Here is a 22,727-nt window from a genome sequence, read left to right on the forward strand (position 1 = left end):
ATATTTGTAGCACTACAACATTTACTGCATGTGAAACAAGACACACATGAAACTCTAGGAGACAGCTTTGGTGGTTAGCAGGTTTAACTTGCTGGATTTACCACAGAGAAGGAAAGATTATATAAATGCAGACAGTGGGACTTGCTCCTAAAAACCTCCCAATTTACCTCCTAATACTGAAGATTAAAAAAAAAAAGAAAAAAGGTATTCTTAAGTTGAACTAAAAAAAAAAAACCTCTTTATTCTAAACAGTGCCACTAACCTGACAGCCAATATTAAAATAAAAAGTGACCATTCATATTCATAAATAGAATTTGAAGTAAAATAACCTGGTTCCCAATAGCTGGGAGATACAAGGTACTCAGTGTTGCTGGGGAAAAACAAGATAAAAGTTATCCTACAATCTACTTACTAGATACCTAAACAGCAGTTTAGGAGCCTATTATTGGTGCCTTGTTTAAAGATCTATAGCTGTATACATGCAAATTCCTGAAGCTCAAATACTTCATACACACACGTGCCCCAATCGTAAAACATTTATTCTATTATATTTTGCTACATGAAAACAGAACAATCATATGAACTTAAGTTTTCCTAATGAAAACTTAGTATCACCGTGATACTAGAAATACAGGAATCGGTATCTCCTTCTCAAATGTTGATATAGCTTTACATATTCTTTTATAACTAACCAAACTTAACACTGTATTTTGTCATTTAAATCAAATAAGCAACTTTTCAACTAAATTTGAAGCCAGCTATATCTCACCTACAACATTAAAGCAGCAAGCCTTATAAAAGTATATTTCAAACTGTACACTTGCCTAAATATTAAGGAATTATTACCTTTTTATTTAGCTTCAGCCAAGTTGAGTAGCCTTTGCTGTCCACATACTGTAGCCCAAAAAACCAGACTTCACGAAGACCAACAGTTTTCACCACCTAAAGATAAATGATCCATAATAATCAGCAATCACTACAACAGGATTTTTTTTTTAATGGTAATTAAGCTACAGAAACCATCTCAAACTGAAATGTAATCAAGTTTTACAAGAATTAAAAAAATTAAAATAGTAGCAAAACATCAGGTTCAGGGAAGGATTCACCTTAAGAGTTCTAAAACTCAAACACCGTGTTGCCAAACTACCGACTGGAGTGTGCAGCTTACTGCTTACATCAAACTCAGCACCTGAGGAATACAAGTAGCAAAGAGGACCCTGATATTTGAAAGCATGTCTGGGAAGTGATCTGCAGACCTACAGACAAGTAAGTCCACTTCAACAGAAGACAACCAGTGAAGCTATAATAAAGAATAATACTTGTGGACAAATAGGAAGTGATGAGGATGAATCACCTCCTTCAAATATTTTTGAGATTTTGTAAGAGTTAATGATTAAAGGGGTAAGGATGATCTAGCTGATAAACCATACATGGATTTCCTGTAATATTTGTGACCAGGTCTATCACCAAAGGCTACTAAAGAAATAAAATTGTCTTTGAACAGAGAGAAGGTCTTTCTATGGATATACTAGTTAAAAAGAAAAACAAAACAAACAAACAAACAGTTTTCACAACAGACTTCTAGTGTAACCACTAAGTAAGTCCCCCAGGACTTCATATGTGATCTGCAAAAAAGAATGAAACTGATGTGACAATCTGCTGTAGAAAGCCTTCCATAAAGATCTGCAAATGAACAGTAAAAAGGAAGACGAACCTCAATAAAAGATGATATTTAATAAAAAAATACTGTACATAAAAGACAACAATTTTAATTATGTGAACAAAGCTCTCATTGTAAAGGAAAAAAGAAACAAAGCTGTTATGTTACTATACACATCTAGGTATTCCCAAATCTCTAATACTACATATGGACTGGTCACACCAACTTAAAGGATGTTGCAGCACTGGAAATGTTTCAGAAACATTGAAAAGAATGATCAGTGACATGGAACATCTTCTGCATAGCTAAGATGAGAACTAAGGCTACTGACAGAGAAATGAGGAAAGGAAAAATGATATAGGTCTATAAGACTTGCACGGCATGAAGAAGAAAAATAGAGAATGATTATTCATTATTTCTCATAACATAAGAATTAAGAGAATCAACAGAAATCATTAGATAGCAAGTTCAAAGCAAACAAAAAGGAGCACTTTTACTACACAGAGTATAATGAAACTGTGGTATTATCTTACAAGTCTTTTGCATAGTAAAAGTACACATGGATTCAATAAGCAATTAATCAGAAAGGTCCAGCAAGGATTATTAAGTAACTGTAAACTCTGGCTCCAAATGATCCAGTATGGCAGTACTTACGTATGTTCTCAGGTTGGACCATGCTGGCAAGCTGGTTTACTGAAGGCTGTTTTATGGAAGCATTCAGATGCATGTGAAGTAAATAGAATTTTACACATAGATCCTCCTCCTTTTTAAAGTAGTACTATCGGGTTGCAAAATTAAGATTTTGAAAATTAGAAAATGTCAAAAGATAGCTGTGCAAACTTACTTCTGATGCCTTGCATATTTGTATTATTACTTAACAATCATTCAGCTGTGCACCTTTTTTCCTCCTCTACCCTTTCACCTTCAAGCTCCAAAGCACAGAATGGGCAATGTTCATAGATCCAGCCTGATTCCTTTAGTAAGCACAGATATTTTCTCCAGATTTCTTACATCATTTACTTTAGAACACAAGAAAAGTTAAGAACAAGTTTCTGTTACTATTATGGTACTGAGCAACATCAAATTTGGTGTCCCAACACAGAAATTTCAGACCTGCTGCTTCTTTTGGCACAGATCTCCTATACAATGCTGATCAAACTACCTATGGCTTTATCAGATGACTGAGAATGCTCTTTACTTTGCAACTGTCCAAGCTGAGCCTTTGTACGTGATCAGCTCTCTGAGCTGCAAAAGAAGTCAGTAAGAACTGCAGATGCTCAACAGCTCTGCCCATAAGGCATAAGGAGACAAGTGCTCATGCTCACATCAAAACATTTTGCTCTCACCTGCTAACTATGGCCCTTCAACTGAGATGCACATTATTTACATACAGACAACTTGTCTACTGCAATGCAGAGTTATACACGCTTGCAAACCAACACTAAAACCAGCTTACACATTAGTCTGTTTTACTTCAGACTCCACAAATAAGGAAAGAGCATCGTCTATCACTGCTTCTCAGCTCAAAGGAAAGAGAAAAAAAATTTCTGTAACTTTGTACCAAGATAATATAAGCACTTATGCACTGCACTAGTATGATATGAAAAGTAAGTGCAGAATGAGAAACTTAGGAGTTCGATTCTGGCTCAGAAGTTTCATTAAGTGGTTTCAAGCAAGTCTTCAATCACATCTGTAAAACAGATTTATCCACCATCACATCCTACAACTTGACTATTAATAGGCAGTAAAAACTTCTTGAAGAAAAGCAACCAGAGCAGTAGACATGTTTTAGCAAATCAAAACATACACATAAAGACAACCTAGCAAGAATTTCATTGAGTCAGCTTCCAAAAGATCATAAGGGAGGCTTCCAAGATATCTAGAAAGGACAGTGGGCTGTAACTTGAGATAAAGGAGACAACCCTCCCATTCTTTCTGAATGGCAACGACAGTAAACCAGAGGTACTGATGCTCAGTGCTATCACCTTATTGAAAACAACCCCCACCATTACCAGTGTGTGGAAACATACCCATCACAGGGTTCTTCTCCTCCTAGGAAAGTTATAGATGCTAAATTGATTGACTGAAGGAGGACAGATCCCCTCTTGCCCATTCTGACCACTGACAGGATAGACAGAAGGACTAATGATAAATATGTTAAGACACCTTCTGAAATACGAGCAATTTTGAAAAAACGGGTCTGTGCAATAAATAGTAACTTTACTGAGTTTCAAAATGTAAGAGAAAAAGAGAAAGCCACACATGTCAAATGATGAATTCTTGTCTGCTAGCAGATGAAGATGATGAAAACACACAAATGGAATGGGAAACAAATAACAACTCCAGAAAACACCAATTAAAAGCTTAAAAGAACCACTGACTGAAAAAAGGACAAGTTGTTCACCAAAAATATAGAGGAGCACTACAAAACAGCTGAATTTATGGAGAGGTTATTTTCTGCAAGCAATAACCAACAAGTCTACTGTCATGTCCACAATTTCTGCATAAACCTTAGAGACCCATCTCAGTAACAGTGCTATTCAATTCTCTTTCTATAGAGAAACAGCATAACTTTTGTCTGAAAATTTCATGCTGGTTTTGCAATACAATTCAGCTCTTGATGTTACTCTGTGGAACTCGCATATGAGTTTAAGATCGGGCTGAAAATGCTTCTGTCACACACAACTATGCTGGCTGATTTTGCTTGACCTAACAATTTTTCAATTTAAACTTCCAGAAGTTGATTGTAAGAACTGGTGAGATGCCAAACGCCACACAGTGAATTGAGGAACAAAGCTGAAGAGAGCATGAAAAAGAATTCAGAGCTGTATCTTTGTTCCCTGTTTGTGAATGCCCCAATTTGGATGAACCTGATTACCTGGGCACAAGACGTTACACAGCAGAACGTCACCCCACCCAATACTGCATGGCAGAAGATAGCAAAGGTTGGCAAAAGACAAGTTACAGCTTGAGGCTTCTGTGCCACAGAATACTGTACTTTTTATTTGATGGTGGTGTTGGTTAGACAAAAAGCAGCTCCTTTCTTCAAGAAGTCTTTGTAAGAGTCATGAAGTCTATTCCTATGTAGAGGCTGAAGATATACTGCTACTGATGTCAGAGAAAGGGGTGGGGGTAGAAGTTTTAAGAGTCAGACAGTCATTTCAAACAATAATTGCAAATGAAATTTCATTCATCTAAAAGAAAAAGCTCAATGTTACAAAACAAGTAACATTGTACTCCTTTCAACTTATATACTAAGACATTTAATCAACTCTTAAAGATCAATTAAAAGTTTAAGAGTTCTTAAAGAACTCTTTCAATGCGTTACTTTCTCATAATACCCATTACTACATACTTTAAGCATCTCTAACAGAGTGGACAGAAACAACAGTTCTACTAGACATAATTGTTGATATAGTTAAACTGTTTTTGAAGAGTAATTTCAAATATTTCTGCATTTTTAACTAAATGCATACAACTTGGATCTAGATAATATAAAGTATTTATTGGTTTCTTGAGGAAAAAAAACCCAACACGTTGACAAGCTTCTATTCTTAACATTTTCTAGAACAGTCCACAACCTAGATCAAAAAATTGCTTCAAGATTTTGACGGCTAACAGCACATGAAATGAATGCAAGAACAACCTTTTTTAAGAAGTCATTCATTTAGCCCATTTGACTGGTGTACAACAGAGACACTATCAAGTGAGAATGTGTAGTTCTGATGGGTCTGCAACCCACAAGCACATCAAAGCCATCATTTTCACTTTTCCACTTAATTTTTTTTTATTATTATTAACTTAAATTTCAAACTGGATCATAGGACAACATTACTCTTCTAACATTTGAGAAGTGAAAAAAGTATCCACAGCTTCCATTCTGGGGAAAAAAAAATAGAAGATCTTAGCTTCCCTTAATGGACTTTTATTGTTACATTCATTACTAAATAGTGAAGGCTATATAAATTTCTTATACACATAATTCTAAAAATTGTATCGCAGTTGCAACTATAATGTGATTAGACATAAAAAAATACCATTAATTTCAAAGCAGTGCTATACACATGATTCGGCTGAAGCCTCACTGTTAACCTATTTACACAGAGTTCTCTTTGAATTTAGTAAATTTCATGAGAAGTAATGAGGAAGTTCAAACAGAGAATAGCTTAGATAATCTAAGGAAAAACGTAATCTATACATAAGAACACTTCCGCTTTCTCAAACTATGCCTTAATACCCACAATAGTTTTATGTGTTTGTACACGTACATACACAGAGACACATATAAGTTACCTGATCAAAGAGCTGTTTGCCTGTGGTATTGGGCTGGATGGCAAATTCCAACTCTGCATCCATTGTTGTTACTCTGACATTGATCTACAGAAAATAAAGAAATATTACTGTAACAGTGTAATTCTTCTATATACTGTGATTAGCCTGTAAGAAACAATATATGGCAAGTCAATTCAACATTGTAATGGTCTTATAGACACACAGACCACAGCAGACAAAAACGGAGAATTTGAATCTGCAAAAAATCTCATCTTGTATTTAGTATAAAAGCATATACAGGATAATATTTAACACTAGGTTTGAAGGTCAAACCAGGAACCAAAGTTCAAAATTAATTTAAATTGGATAGCTGACGTGACTACTGAACACTGAAAGAACACTGGGACATTCAGTTTCAGTGGGCTTCCCAAATGTGTGCGAAAGAAAGTTCCTAGTCATATACGTATCATTTTAAGGTATTTATACTTGGCAATATAAAAAGACAAGCAGCCTCCTGCCCCACCATTTCTAAAATTAAGAGGTTCAGCAGTCTTAAACTATATAGGGCTAGAGCTTGTACACCTCAGGACAGACCAATAGCAGATTTTCCATCAGTGGAAGGAGGAACTACAGAAGTTAGCTTCCTTTAATACTGATCCCATTCAATTCCCTTATTATAGTACTGAAAAAAACACCACTATTCAATGAACTTCTTCCTTCTCCTGAAGTAGAGGATGATTTTCCAGATGACTCCTGACAGTCACTATTTTTATTTGCTCTAAAACAAGCAGTCAAATATTCCAGGAGATATCTGGAAGCCTATCTTACTTGGAAGTACAACAGTCTGTTCCAATTTCTCTTCAACTGGTACACACAGAAGTGAGAATTTTCATGAAACAGAACAAAGTACTAAATACACAGTACTGTCTTCTCACTGTTAGAATGGTTCTCCATTCCTACTGCCAGGGTATCACATTTTATTTATCTTTAGTGAATAGGAACATAAAGTGTTAAAGGTCAAATCTACTTTGCTATAAATGTGAAAACCAGAAACATGAAACTTAAATAAGACACATAGATATATTCTAATTTCTCTCTCTCTACTATAAAATATGGAACATGAATAAATTAGGACTTGTATTACAGGTTCTTACACTACTTGATCTATGCCTGTGTAACCATTTCCATTAACTATTTCCCTAATTTTGCCACCAGGTGGAATACTTTGAGAAGTGAGAGTCTGGAAAAGTCTCTCCCAATACAGAACACAAAAGGGAGATCTAAGGTGCAAAACCCAAAACTGCATAGAAGTTTGTCCCCGTACAACAGATTAAGCTTGTTCACTCCTTTCTTTAGTGTCAAGGTAAACAACTTTGGGCATGAGCTGGATACACAAGACAAGAGTAGCAGGAGTCCGAGGACCTCTAGGTTATAGACCTGCAAACAAGAAAGATACCAGGGGGTTAACAAACTTTTTTTGTGTGCAAGCGCTGATAAAGAAAAAGGACTTGAAGGCTTTGGAGTAAAAGATAGTAAACTTCTACTGCAAAAAAAATTAAAGGTTATGTGTCAGGAGGAGGGAAAAGAGGTGTTTTCTGTAGATTCTCTCACTCTGCTCATTTCAAGAAAAAAAAATTGCTTATTCTCTAGCAGAACAACCCATTTTAAATGGTAGGTCTAACTCACTGCCAGTTGCACTGGTTTAAGTGTGGGGGGCTGCCCCTTAATTACAAGAAGTTAATTTTTTTAAAGCAGTTTTTCAATTTAAAAAAAAAAGCCTGCTTTAGGGCAGCTACAAGTAAGCAAGTTACAAAGCATAAGGCTAAAATGTAACTTTATTAAATGCCAAAGCACTGTTATGTAACAGCACCACTGCCAAAACAAGAAGCATCACAGAAGATCTACAAAGCACAGCCAGTTCAACTAACTGCAGCAGACTTAAGACTTGCAGCAGAAACTTCTTACATTAATATCCTTGTAACAAATGCCATCTTCTACAAATGCAATAATTACTACCTGAGAGTCTATATACCTCACAAGAATTAAAATACTCAAACAGTAAAATAATAGATGTAATACAGAGGGAAACTCAACACAGCCTGTAGATTCTGTTTGCTTCTGTTTGTTACTGCCTCAAATAAAAGCCGAGTGCTGTAACAGTACACAGCTGCTACATCTGCAATAGATACAAATACACATTAGGAGTACCTGGTCACTTATATGCATTACAGTAACTGCTTAAGCCTTCAGCAATTTTCTTTTTCTTTGAACTTCTGATTAACAGATCACCCGACTGCTAATTAATATTTACACTTTCAATTCTAAGTCACAAATTAAATTATAGCAATATTAAAATGTTAACTTTTGTGATATGAGTTATTTAAGAAAAGACTTACAAAGTTAAACACTACACTGGATCATTTTCCTTCTGAAGACATTTGGAGTGACTTAGATTTTTAGCATACAAATACCAAGCTTTTACAACCTTGTAACATTGTTTCATAGCTTCAGTTATTTCTGGGCATGGGAAATAAGAAGGTTACTTTTGGCAAAACCTGAGACTGAGCCAAGAAGGTTTACTTATCTAATCCAAATGTCAGTCACACAGCACACTCTCAACAAAATCAAACCTCTGGTGTCAAGTTTTGTTGTCTGTAAAATAAAGCTAACCAACTACATTAAGAAGAGTCATGGGGGTAGTTTCCACATTATAAATAAGGCAGGGAATTTAGAAAACGCAGGCCGAGAAAGAAGGCTCAGTAAATGCAGCAACGGACTGTCACTCATGCAATCTGCTGTTGGGTATCCAGCTACTTTGAAGCAACACTCCTCATGTGACATTGGTGACAGAGGGAAATTATCTGAACCACAAATTATGAAGACAGACACTAATCTGAACATAATTACCCTGAACCGACTTTACCACATGAATACAGAATAGGAAGGAGCTCTTGCAACAGTGACAAGAGAAATGTATGAAGGTTTCCTGTAGCAAGTGTTGGAAGGCTACCACTACTCATACCACAAGACCCATTTAACAACTGCTTTTCAATCTTGTTCTCACCAGGATTACACATCTTCCTTCAAACTTCAGAAACTATGACAAAGCACTAGATAAGACTTAAGACAATTACTTCAGCTGCTCAGTCGTGAGACAAATCCCATTCTGCTGTGCATAGGCTCAGGGTAAGAGCTGCAACAAGTCTCACTTGGTATATTCATATGTAATTTTGACTGCCTTCTAAGGATCCTACTCTGGTAAACTAATCAAGAAACTCTCTAGGTGGTTCTGCAATTTGTAGTATGCCTGAGTAAACATCTTTTTTTTTTTTAAGGTTAAAAAGTGGCTATATGCAAACATTATTTTTGGTGTCACAATTTAACAATTTGTATCACTTATTACTGACCTAGAGATCTCTATGCAAATATTAAATACTAAAATATCATGGTGGTCATGTCAGGGAAATACTTAAAAATGCTATTCTAGGCTTAGTAACTGGGTAACTTAGACTTTGTAAATCCTCTGTCAAGGTCCATGTGGTGAGAGATCCTCCCCTCGTCCTCCACAGATCAGGCAACATCATACCTGAACAGCAGTTCTCTGCGATGACAGCCAGAATTGACATCAGGCAATACAGCACTCCTAGACCAGCCCTCTTACATCCAGCACTAGAAATCACTGACTTAGGCCACTGCAACGTACACAGTAAAAAAACAAACAAACAAACAAAAAAAACCAAAAAACCCCAAAAAACCCCAAAACCACTAACCCCCTCCCTACCCCCCCAACAAACAACCAAAAAACTCTAATACTTCCAACACCCAACCCATGGAACTATATACGGGTTTAATGCAAAGGGTGTAAGACAGCTTCTCAGCTCCCACTTTAGATATGTGACTAAACTGATGTTCATCCAGTAAAGCGGGGACAAGAAGTGCACTCTTGTGCTGGGAAGAAGGTGGCATTTAAAGAAAGACCCCTACAACCCATAGGCAAAATGTGAACACCTTTAGGGTTTGCCTCTTTCTGGCAGAATTCCATCCTGAATACATTCCCTTTATGCAACTATACATTAAGTTACATAAGCCAAGCATCTACACAAGCACAGGCTGTATTTTAAAGGCCATAATGGAAAAGATAAAAGGACAGTTTAATGCGTTACTTTAATTTTTTAAAAAATCCTAAGAAGAAGAAAATGCTTAGCACAAAGTTTTCTTCAGCTGGCTACCTTTAAGAGTACATTTTTATAAACAGAGTCGCTGTAAGAGGGTATAAAGAACACGGTGAAGTTTAGTATAGCACAGAAAAAAGCCTGCTGGACGTTTAGGAAAACACCACTGCAAAGCTCTATTTTAGAGCACCAAGTCTCTGTTTAGAATACCAATACCTACCTCATAGCTTTTAAAGTGACTATTTAGCTTGACTCATTTGCCTATACTGAACAATATAAACAAGTGGCCAGGAACAGAAACCTTTCACCATAAAAGGATCACCAAACATTTGGAAAAAATTTGCTACATAAAGTATAGTTTTTCTTATTTCTGACAAAACTGCTTTGTCCCAATATCTGGATACATATACGTATTTTTTTTAATCTATTTGCAATAAGCTTTTCCCAAATAATAATACTTTAAACCCTTGCACTGTGACAGTTATCTTCTTCACCTTATAGAATCATAGAATAGTTTGGGTTGGAAACGACCTTTAAAGGACATCTAGTCCAAACCCCCTGCAATGAGCAGGGACATCTTCAACTAGATCAGGTTGCTCAGAGCCCCGTCCAACCTGACCTTGAACGCTCCCAGGGATGGGGCATCTACCACCTCTCTGGGCAACCTGTTCCAGTGTTTCACCACCCTCATTGTAAAAAATGTCTTCCTTATATCTAGTCTAAATCTACCTTCTTTTAGTTTAAAACCATTAATCCTTGTCCTATCACAACAGGGCCTGCTAAAAAGTTTGTCCCCATCTTTCTTATAAGACTCCTTTAAGTACTGAAAGGCTGCAATAAGGCGTCCCTGGAGCCTTCTCTTCTCCAGGCTGAACAACCCCAACTCTCCCAGCCTTTCTTCATAGGAGAGGTGTTCCATCCCTCTGATCATCTTCATGGCCCTTCTCTGGACTCTGGACCTCCAACAGGTCCATGTCTTTCCTGTGCTGAGGGCTCCAAAGCTGGATGCAGGTGGGGTCTCATGAGAGCAGAATAAAGGGGACAATCCCCTCCCTCAACCTGCCGGCCACGCTGCTTTTGATGCAGCCCAGGATACGGTTGGCTTTCTGGGCTGCGCACGCACATTGCTGGCTCATGTGCAGCTTTTCATCCACCAGTACCCCAAGTCCTTCTCGGCAGGGCTGCTCTCAATCCCTTCATCCCCCAGCCTGTATTGGTACCAGGGGTTGCCCTGACCCAGGTGCAGGACCTTGCACTTGGCCTTGTTGAACCTCATGAGGTTCACATGGGCCCACTTCTCAAGCTTGTCCAGGTCCTTGGCATCAGAACTAGCAGTCTGAGTTTATCTGTATTTTACCAGACTTGCTTCAGAATGATTAAACGTGGTCAAGGGAAGGGGAAGAACCCATACATACATACATGTTGATTATTCTTTGTGAAGGGAGCAACTGATGTTTTGATAACAAATGTTGCTAGTGGGTTATGAGGACATCTGCCACAGCTCACAAAATAGTACTTATAAAAACAGTTTAAAGCAATTTATCCAACCAATAAAGAGTATAGTTAATGAACACACCTGGAACAATAAAAATCCATGTCCACGTATTAAAAGCACACATTTCATATGGGAATTATATTTTTGTTGTATTCTTTCACTGCTTTGAGGATTTGAAAAAACATTTCTACATTTCCTTGTAGTATCTAACTTCAACTCCACACAAGTTCATGGGATATTGCACAGTCACCACATTAACCTTTGGACCTCTCCTCAAACGTAGATACAGTCCATATAATATGCACAAAAACTGCTATTAGCTTAATAGTCTAATACTTCCTATTACTGTACTTCAGCCATCATTCACAGATATTAGTCATGGCACTTCAGCTTTCATCAGGAAGCCCAAAACTGAGTAGGTACCAGTATTTAGTAACAAAGCTATTACATGAAAAAGGTTTCCAGTCGGTTTGCTTTGTCTTAATAAATGAATATGAATTAGTCACACGTAAAAGCCACAGAAACCATTCCAATTCTTATTTATAAGAAAATTGCATATAGCAAAAAAGGTTTCTTCCAAGAGTTTCTTCACACTAGTTCAGCCAATTACTGTATCAAGTTCACAAATGATTTGTGTTAAGGAGTAGCAGTATATTGGTCCCACTGCTTTACACACTGTATATACACAGCACACCCACTGTATCAACCTCAAAGCAGACATAGGAAGAGATGCAAGAGAAAAATGCATGAAGAAGATAACATAAAAAGGTAAGGATTAAACAGCATTAGAAACAGAAGGCTACAGAATAATGGCAAATAGATTTTACTAATAGACAAATCAAAAGCAGTCATCCAAACTGACATCATCTATTTATGCTGCAGAAATAAATCATATATTCAAACCATAATTCAAATACTGCACTACACATCTCAAAGATTTTCCTGTAAAACAATACTCTAGTCAAAAATTAATGTATACACTATGTCAATTCAACCACTTCACAGAAATTAACTCGATCTTGGAAATGATAATTCAAATTTTAAACATCCATTATTCCAGAATCTGATATCTACTCCTTCCGAATACACTATATTGTAAAATGTTGAAGTCTAAAAAGAGAATTCTCTGTTAATCTTAGTAACTTTGACATCTACTCGTTACTACCCAGCATAATGCTTTCTCTTTCATGCCTTGTAGTCTTGTACAAAAATGCTGTGAACTACCAGCAAAAACAGCTAATGACTTTAACTCCTCTTACACCCTATAAATGCAGCTAATATTTCAGTCAATTAAACCTAATCTTCTTAGCCTATGAAATGATTAACAGTTATGTAACTAATGATGTCTAATTTTAGTTTCTATGTTTCTATTTTTGGTGAAGATTGGGGAGAATGGCATACAGCTGAGAAACATTTTGTATCTGTTGTTTTAGTAAGAAAGCACTGAAAGTAAGATTCAACAAGTATTCTATTCTTCAGTAAGCAGAAAACTAAGCACACTGAAAACAGCCCTATTAACAGCTCCAATTTTGATTACAGCAGCAAAGACCTCATTAAAAGTCACCAGTTGTTGGGGGTTTTTTTGATGAATCACAACAGAAGCTAAATGAAACTTAATTTTGCACTGTTAGGCAGAACTAAGAATATTAAGTCTCAGAACTATTTTTTTTTTAAAGTAGCAGAGATGCTGAGTGAACTGCTTGAAACAATGGAAAGCCACTTTGTTATAAACACAGCCAAAGTGAACAAACAGACTTTTCTACTGAAGGAATCGAACAAGAAAACATTTCAATAATGTATATTTTTCAGACACATATTACCTTAATATCTCAGGACAATACATTAAAGTCACTTTTACCCTTTCAAAATAGCCTTTTCACTCAAGCTATTTAACCTAGTAGCCTCTAAGAGAGAAAATCCCAAACGCATAAGAACAATGACCTTTTACTACCATATATAAGAAGATCATTCACAGTAGCAGACTGAGACTTCCAGGAAAAATGAAATATCCTTGCTTTAAATTCAGCTATGCCAAGACCCTTTACTGGTCTTCATTAACTTAATTTTGTCTGGAATACTACATAACTTTTCAACATGAAAGCAAAAAAGTTAAACCCAAATTTATTCCATTGATTTTGCTGTGATTTAGTGTCTACTGATTTCATTTAAACTGATCTATAGCTTAATTATTTGTTATGCATAACAAAAAAAACTAATTCCAAAAACATGGAGAGAATTTACTTATAGTTGTATTGCACAGGATCACATATTTAGAGGACGACCAGATTTTCTGAAAATTATTAATTGGATCATTACAGCAGAATCTGGGAAAAAAAAACAACTAAATAGGTCACAGTAATACAGATAAGAAAGCTATAAAATAACACTGTCAAAATTCTCACCAGTTATTTTAACTGTGTTTTCTTAGTTCTTAACCATGATTATTTCATTAGTTTTCAAGTTAGAAGACCTCCAAAAATAAAACTACAGAACACTGACAGTCTTATTGCAACAGCTGTCAAAAATAAAGAACAAGGAGTTGAAGCACAAATAGTTTCCGGACTAGAAGTACATTCGGTTATTGTGGATTAAAGACAACTGGTAAGAGCTACAGTGAATGTCCAGAGCAAAAGACCTTCTACAGTCCAGTGCTATCAAATCCTAGCAGAACAGCAAGACTCTTCAAAGAACAATGTTAGATTCATTAACCATAACCAATGACTAGGCTTTTACAGTCTCCAAAGAAGGGAGGAAAAAAAAAATAAATAAAAAGAGAAAGAGGATCGCTCCAAAGCAATCTACCATTTAAGAAGCAACCAGAGCAAAATCTGAGGTTTGATTTTTATAGGTAAAATTACTTAATCTTTGGCACGTGTGCTACTTATTCATTCACTGATTACAAATTACAATTACAGCAACCTGTAGTTTACAGGAAGAAATCCATATGACATTGAGAAATGTAATCAATTTAATTTAATTTCTTAATGGCTCCTTTCACTTGGCTTCCTTCTAAGATCTCACATGCGCCTACATCATCAAGAGACATAGGAGAACATCCCAACGTATGAGAACTCCATATATAAAGCCCCTCATAAAAGGAAAAAAAGATAAATTGTCTTTGGCATGAGTCCAGCTTCTTTCCTAAGATCTGGTAGCTAATTTCCATTCCTAGGGTGGATTGTGAGCTTTTCTAACACCTCTGCAGTCTCAGTTCTAAGGATATTGCTTTCCTTGTGAACAATCCTAAAACTGTATTTCCTACAATTCTCTCAGGTCCTTAAAATAGAGGGAACCCTGCCTGCGTAAATTTCGTGGTTCCAATCCCAGAATTTAAAAAGTAGTAATCTTACTCAGGCTGTCTTTTTTTCTAGTCATCAATTCTGTGACTTCATTGCTCTGTACCTGCATGGAGTTGGGGGCCTCAGGAACCACAAGAGCTCACAGTGACTTTTTGCCTTATTCTTAAAACACAGTTTTCCAATTGAGCAGCTCTATCAAAGGCACTACTCAATTATCATAGCCAGGACTCAAAAAGGTCAGAAAACATTATGCTGCTAATTCACTTTCCTGCCCTTAATAGTGCAGCTTTCTGCAAGAAGGGGGCAGGATACAAATAACTACTTCCAACTTCAGAAAGTGCTAAGATACTGCCCCCAGTCCACAGGGGGGAAACAAGAAATTACAGAAACAGTATGGTATGGCCAGTTGGTCAGCAGACCAACAGCAAATCTCAGAACAGAACTTCTAGCCCTTGGACAGTCCCATGCTCACATTATTCATTAAGCTATACCAGTTCCAAATAGTGGCATGCAATACAGGCTATTTACACTGATTCATTTCTGATTAATAGGAAAAACCTTTTACACATCTATGTATAGGTATGTATATGTGTACACACATGCACACAGATGTATTTATTTTTAGTAACAGATCTGCTCTGCTCCTAATCTACTACCTCAATGAAACATCAGTAAACAAAGAAAGCCTGAAGGCTATTACATAAACCAATTGAGTTGAATAGAAATAATCTCCCCTGACAATTTGGTTCCCTTTCTGAATGCTTTGCTCACTGGATACAAGAGGAAGAGACAACCAAAAGTCATTTAACACATGGCAGGTGAAATCCTAAGCAACCAATATTACATCAACAGCAAAAGAATCAAGCTGCTGAATAATTATCTCCTCAAAGAATTACAGAGCTGTTATTAAAACAGAAGTTGGAGATTATTTTTTTCCCCTGGATAGAGAATGGATGAACCTTTATCTCAGCTGAAGTAAGATAAATAGGAGACCACAAACATTGCTTATTTCCTCCCTTCAAAACTTACCTTCTAGGTTATACCCTCTACTATGGTAAAACCACCACCTAACTTAGCACTGTCGCTGTCACAGACGCTTTACACATGTTCTGTCTTCCCCTGCCAGATCCTGCAGCAAATCCTTCCACTGATTTTCACAGACATTGAGGCAGGCTCAAATTATGCCTCCATTAACTGCTGTATGTCATGTCATCTCATCTTAAAGTCAACAATTCCTGAAAAGTCATTCCTCCTGCCAGCCAAATGGGCTCTAAGTTCATTGTGGTTTATAAGTAATGCCCCTATCTCCAAGCATGCTCCAACTACTGAGCTTTCTTGATCTTTTCTCACATTGGTATTAAACTATCTCAACTCTAATTGTACATTAGCAGATCTTAGGAAATTTAGAAAGGGCAGAGTCAAAACTAGAGCTGTTATAAGATCACAACTCTAAAATGTGAAAACCCTGTTAGATTTTAGATGAGTAAGGAAACAGCTACTTACTGGTTTCGGCATTTTTCTTGTTTTCTTTAGTCTCTTGTCCACTTAAGTCTTCTACAAGCTCTTTGTCCCCTTCTGTCAAAAACAAAATTAAAAGGGTTGCTTTTAAATTTATTAAAACAGAGTTCATGTACATCACACCAAATAGTACAAATCCCAAAGCAGGTAAACAAGTGCTCTACATATACAAAATATACTTTTCAGTAGATGACATAAAAAAAGAGCAACTAAGTTAGCCAGTACCAGAATCTACAGGTCTTTAAGTAGTAACCTCTACATTTTGTAGAATATTAATCCACTAATGTTAGAATGAAGAGACAACAGTTCCCCAAGTGCTACAAATTCTTTTTAACACTTTTGATATCAGACATCATCTAATATTAAAAACCTTTAACATTATTTATGAGGAAGTAAAATTTGTACAGGGAAGTCCAAAAGCTGCAATTTAATCTATCAACTCTAGCCAAACCTGAAACATCATGAAAACAAAGAAAAAACCTAACATAGTTTTAAAGCATCAAAACTGTATTTCATGTCTATAAAAGCATCCATTTCTCTAAGTGAAGGAATGATACAGTCACTTTTCCCAAACGAAGAGAAATGCAAGTACACCATCACAGTAAAAAAGGAAGAAAATCTGCTCTGCTTAAAATAATAGAGGGGTTTTTTTAAAAAAAAGCAGAAAGGCTGTAAGTTATGTCTACATGGTAATGAAAGTATGCATTATTGTGTTCTGTTCCAAAAAAGTATTTATGCCTTGAAATAAAATATGCTTGCATTGTTATTGGTAGATAGCATCCTGCATCCTTTTCAATTCATTCTAACTCAAAAAGAATAAGCAGCTAGTCACATTCTCACACACTTTGGAAGTAATGACTTCCATGAATCAGTGCTGCTGCTGGTCTGCAAAGAGTACCAAAGATGGCATTGCCTTCAAAAATAATACTAAACTGGAATTACAATTATGCTAAGAAACATGACAGTTACATACTACTCAGAATAATCCAAGATTCCAGTATTATAACTCCATAACTGCATCAGGTAAATAAAATTTTCAGAAGTGCTTAAAAAAAAAAAGAGAAAACCAAAATGTTCAGAGTAATTAATTTATCAAAAGCAAACTTTTGTATAAATGATTTCACATTCATAAAGAAAAATGCAAATAAGCTATTGTATATATTTACAAAAGAAGTTATTTTTCCTTGCTTCTTGGCAATAAAAAAATACAGTAAATATTAGAAACATTTGCACAGCAACCTAAGGTGCACTAGCATTTCATTCTTATTTCTTCTAATCTGCAGAGATATGTTTGAAAAGAGGAACTGGAACAAAGATAAAGGATGAAAAGGGAATTTAAGAAGCATCAGTGTTGTTGGCTGGTAAAGAAAGATGAATGTTAAGACTAAAGATTACGGAAAGAGAGATCTAATGGTATAATGCAGATATGGAGCAAATTTTGTTTAATGAAAAATCAGCCTGAAAAAATTAAAACAGTATCTTGAAGTTATATTCATTACGATATTATTAACGTAGCACAACTATAAAGGTATAATACTATGTTCGCCTAGCATAAAGACAATTACATTGCAGTAGATTATTTTTTTTAATTATGGAAGATATTCTAAAGTATTGGACAGTATGAGTAAGACTACTATTCTAAGACATTTTTCAATATATTCTTGAAAAATAGGAATACACTTTTCCGCAATTTCCCCCCCCTCCATTTTTTTTTTTTTTTTAAAGAAAAAACCTGGGGTTTGGGTGCTTCCAACACTGGCTTTTGATAAAATCCAACAGCATGTTTCCAGTTCACAGAAGAGATTGCCCCCTCTTCTCCCCCCTTTCCCAAATGTACTCCTCAGAAAAATTTAGAAGACTAGTAAAAAGCAAAACAAGCTTGGCTGTAATATCTGCTAACAGTAAGCAGGATTCTGAGCTGTAGTAATCCCTGCGTTCACCTTCTCGACAGTAGAGGCTCATTGCTTGCAAAACTGAAGGCAGATTGAAGCCCTAGAGTTAAACTCAGTTAATTAACGATGCAAAAGCTAAATTAAGATTCTCATCCACCATTTTATAAACATGCCAACTCAACAGTACTAAAAGGAATAGAAAGTAGCACAACTATTTTTATGTGCCTATAGTTATATTAGCATTGAAAAGAAGGGGTATGTTAAGATGACTGCTAACTAAGTCTAGCCTCCAGGAGACAAATGAGAGCATATGGCACAAGGCCGAGATACATGTTATCAACTGATTACTTTCTGAGGTCTTTCTAAGAAAGACCATGTCTATCTCTTTCTAAAATGACTGTTATACCCTGATACATTTTATCACTGCAAATTCTTCCATAAATATGATCCAACTTTTTGCTTTGGGTTTTACCCAAACATTTTGTTAAATTGCTATCAACTCTAAATTACTTATTTGAAAACATATTTTAAAACCTTACGGTAATTTTTAAAATCAGAAATCCGACCATGAAGTATTATAGGATAGTTCTATGTCATCAAATCACAATTGGTAGACATGTAATTTAAATGAATTTACAGAATTAACATTTATTGTTCCCATGCAATAAAACAAAGCTATCTCAGCTGAAAGTAAGAATCCTCTTGTGCAAAACTCAATAAAAATGAAGTCTCACTGTCAGCCCCACAGATCTCACGGGCCTGATAAATTATCACAGTACATGAGCAACAGAAAAAAATTTATGCAAAACAAGTAATAGCCCAGGTATTTTTTGCTGAAGTGTTTGCTGTAATACCTTTTACTAGAGTAAAAAAAAACAAAACTATTTTTTTTTAAAAGAAATTTAATAGATTTAGAGCCAACTATGTTGAACTTCTTTCTATTTCAGATAATAAAGACCTTGTGCCATATTATAAGGGGGGGATCAAACTCAAATGATAGGGTCTACAACTTAAATCCATGGACCATTGTTTCCATTTCATATACAATGCAAAACACAGTCTGTGTCTATGTGCTTTCATACTCAAAATGTTATGCAATTTCAAAACAATAAACTCACACAAAAGCATTGCAACTAAGTATTGCATGTATATAAAAATCAAGAAGTTCACAGATCTTAAAACTGCAAAAAATGAAATCAAATAAGCACTGAATAGAAAAATAACACCCTATCTTTCACAGTTATTGGCACCAGCTAACATTAAAAACAAAACAAATATAAGGAAAATATTTGGCCAAAAGAAACCAAAAATCACTGCCAGGCAAAATGTTGTGCATCTCCGCTATTATTACTGGAGTGGGAGTTCACTTCTGCTACTTATGTGTTTCCACTGAATTTATATTTAGTGGATGCAACCATATCAGTTTTAGTAAATGTTTATCTTTGAAACAATTAATTACTTATACTTTTATCTTAACACTCACATGAAATGGCATTGCAAATAGAGGCAAAAAAAACCAGTCAACTGGGACTGGGAATGATATCCCTGCCTCCTCCTGCATTCTGAAACCAGCTTGTGACCTACTAGACATAAAGGCTCATCACTTTGGCATTTCAATTCCCAAAGGTGCCTCTTCCAAGTCAGGATTAGCAGGGTTGTAATTTTGCAGAGTTCCTACTGCTACAACACTCCAGCCCTCAAGACCTTCACAGCATATGCAGTAATCTAGACTCTGGAACAAACTACCAAAATATCAGCAGGCTCCACAACACAAACAAAAATCATCCAGAACTTCAAGAATTCACTTGAAATGAAGAACTGTGATTTTAATTCATTTCACTACAAGGCAGTTAGGATTTTTAAATCAGTATCATCCATGTTTCCAGTTATGCCACAGAAGCCAACAAATAAAGCAATTGTTGAAAGATGACAAAGAAAGCTTTCTTTGGAAAATGATGGTGCATAAAATGCTTGATGCCAAAATTCTGTCAAATAATTTATGCAGCAGCTGTTTTCAAAAGAAACATTCATACACACACCCATGGGTCTGAGGTCAGGTGAGGATGGGACAGGAGGCAGAAGGCTTGAGCAGGATGCCTGGCTGGCAGAGAACCAACCCTCAAAAGCAGGATCCCTATCTCACAGCTTAGGATCTTCTCCCACCAGCAGTCTCTTCAGCAGTGTGCCTCCTAAGCTCTAGCAAGAGGTTCATCATCTATTTTCCTACATACAGATGGCAGGGACCACAGAGCTTTAGCCACAGCAGTGCAACTAACTCATTTATTTACAGGAACTTATTTAAAATTAATATACTTTTTCTTTTCAAAGTCTTATACCATTCCATTTTTTGTGATAACTAAAAGTTTTAGGTCTTTGGGGAGGCAGCAATAGGCAACTTACAGGCTACTGTACCTGACTAACTGGTCTCAGCTTTCTACAAAAACACCTTGCCTCTCTACTCCAAAGCAGCCTGTGAATGCCTGTAGGGCAATCATCTTTTATGCTAACAGCTCCCTAATGACACACTTGCTGCAATTCAATAAAGAAGTTCATTTGCCACAGACTTTACTTCGGCATACATCTTTTTCAGACGGACAGAGAGGTCGTCTACACAATTGTCTGCGATGTAAGCAAACCAAGGGGGGAACCAAAACAAGCCATCTATCTCACAAAAGAGGAAAATAAGAAAAATAGAGACCTGAATTCTATAACTAACACATAATAATAGAGATTTGACCAGTGCTAGATATCATATGCAGAGTTTTACATACTTTTTTTTTTTTTGAGTACTGTATCTTTACCTTCTTAAAACCACCATTCCCCCCAACCCTCCCTTCCCTGAAACACTTGAGGTAGGCTTGCTGTCTCTCTGAAAAATAATTGCAATATAACCAGTACAACTGTTATACAGTAAATGTATTTATAGTTAAATATATTTTGAAGAGTGAAGTGTTTCTTCTAAACTGGAGTTCCTGAAGTGAAAACTTGGCAGTTGCCAACACAGTAGTTAAACAAAAAGCAACACAGACCAGCCAAAGAATATTCATGCAATACTTGCCGTTTTACCAGTTAATAAACTGGTGTGCTATAGATGTGCTATACAATTTACATACAGTTAGTATTTATTAAGCTTAGTAACCCTAACTTCAAATTTTAGCTTCAAAGTACCCACAGCTGCACCACTTGAAATAACTCTAAGATTTTGAAGAGTCCTACCACGACAGGATGGCCAGTATTCCCATTTACATCTGATATACAAGCAAACAGGGAAATTAAGAAGCATGACTGATGCAGGTACTCTGTTGTTTCAAAGTGAAATAAACCTTTCTCTAAAAATACAGTTAGCAACGAATTATGACGTAATAAAAATTCTGGGTATATCCCATTTCAAAACCAGGTATTCTATTTTCTGAATGATGCTGTTAAGTCTCTTAGAACTAGTTCCATAAAATAAAGGAAACTTATGAACATGAACTGGCCACTTGCATCAGTCTCCATATAGAGTAGCTAGAGGTCTTAAATCAAAATGTTCTAGTGTAAAGATTATTAACTCCCTTTTGGGGCCAATGTAATATGTGTTTTTCCTTGTACTACGTGACTTGAAGGTTTCATTTCACAGAGTGATTAGTAAGTGTCTGAAGCAGAAAGGAAAAAGAGTTTTTTAAATTCAAAACACAGCTAAGAATTAACCTACTGGTAAAGTTAGCCCACAGATGCAGCCCTTCACTGTTGAAAGGAAAGGGTTTACCTAGGCCCCTTCAGCTCTGGCATAAACTCGCTGAGCACACAAGATACACTGAGTGCTGTTTTAATGGATCACTATCTTTCAACAATCAGGACTTTCTTCAGAAGTTTGTATAAAGCTTTGTTTACATTTACAGACTTGAAAATCCTCCCTTTCTTCTACTCCCACAGACTCCTAATGTAAAGTGATAGGACAGCTTTGATGTATTTAACACATCCAATAGAAAGAATACCTTAACCAACTTCCCTCTTTGCCTCTGCCAACAGAAGTACCCCTTCTCAAAAAGAGGAGCAAGACTGTTGAAGAAGAAAGGCTATATACCTATCCTGGCAATTACGAAAGTAACTTTCTTTACCAGGAGCTGCCTTCTAATATCATAACCTCTACACTTCTTACTCCCCTAATTTTGCATCTTGTACATGGATCCATATTCTCACTCTATGGCTTTACCTAATCTTCTGTGTACCAACATTTTTCTGGCAGTTCTGTTATCAAGTCCTGCAATGCTCTCTACTGCAATGGCAGAAATAGTCAGCCCACAACTCTTTTTGTCGTCTCTACAAACACTTTTACACCATTTCTTTCGGCCAGCACCCAAGGAAAACTCTCTGGACAGCTCCTGACATGTTATACCATGTCATTTTCCGTGTTTTTTCTAAAGCTGTTTGCTGTAC

General features: G+C 36.2%; 1 protein-coding gene across 3 annotated transcripts in view; it reads right to left on the reverse strand.

Annotated features, from left to right (window-relative positions):
- RDX (radixin) overlaps window positions 1-22,727 on the reverse strand; it is a 50,974-nt gene that overhangs the window by 26,424 nt on the left and 1,823 nt on the right. For all 3 annotated transcript variants that reach the window (XR_008239003.1, XM_052812968.1, XM_052812967.1), the window contains exons 2-4: window positions 16,402-16,473; window positions 5,954-6,037; window positions 847-942 (exon numbers count right to left, since the gene is read on the reverse strand). Coding sequence is in view for 2 of the 3 variants with exons in the window: in XM_052812968.1 (XP_052668928.1) it covers window positions 847-942; window positions 5,954-6,037; window positions 16,402-16,413 (192 nt within the window). In the remaining variant the exon portion in view is untranslated. The remainder of the gene's footprint in view (window positions 1-846; window positions 943-5,953; window positions 6,038-16,401; window positions 16,474-22,727) is intronic.

The sequence above is a fragment of the Harpia harpyja genome, chromosome 17 (genome assembly GCF_026419915.1).
Source record: "Harpia harpyja isolate bHarHar1 chromosome 17, bHarHar1 primary haplotype, whole genome shotgun sequence".
NCBI lineage: Eukaryota > Metazoa > Chordata > Aves > Accipitriformes > Accipitridae > Harpia > Harpia harpyja.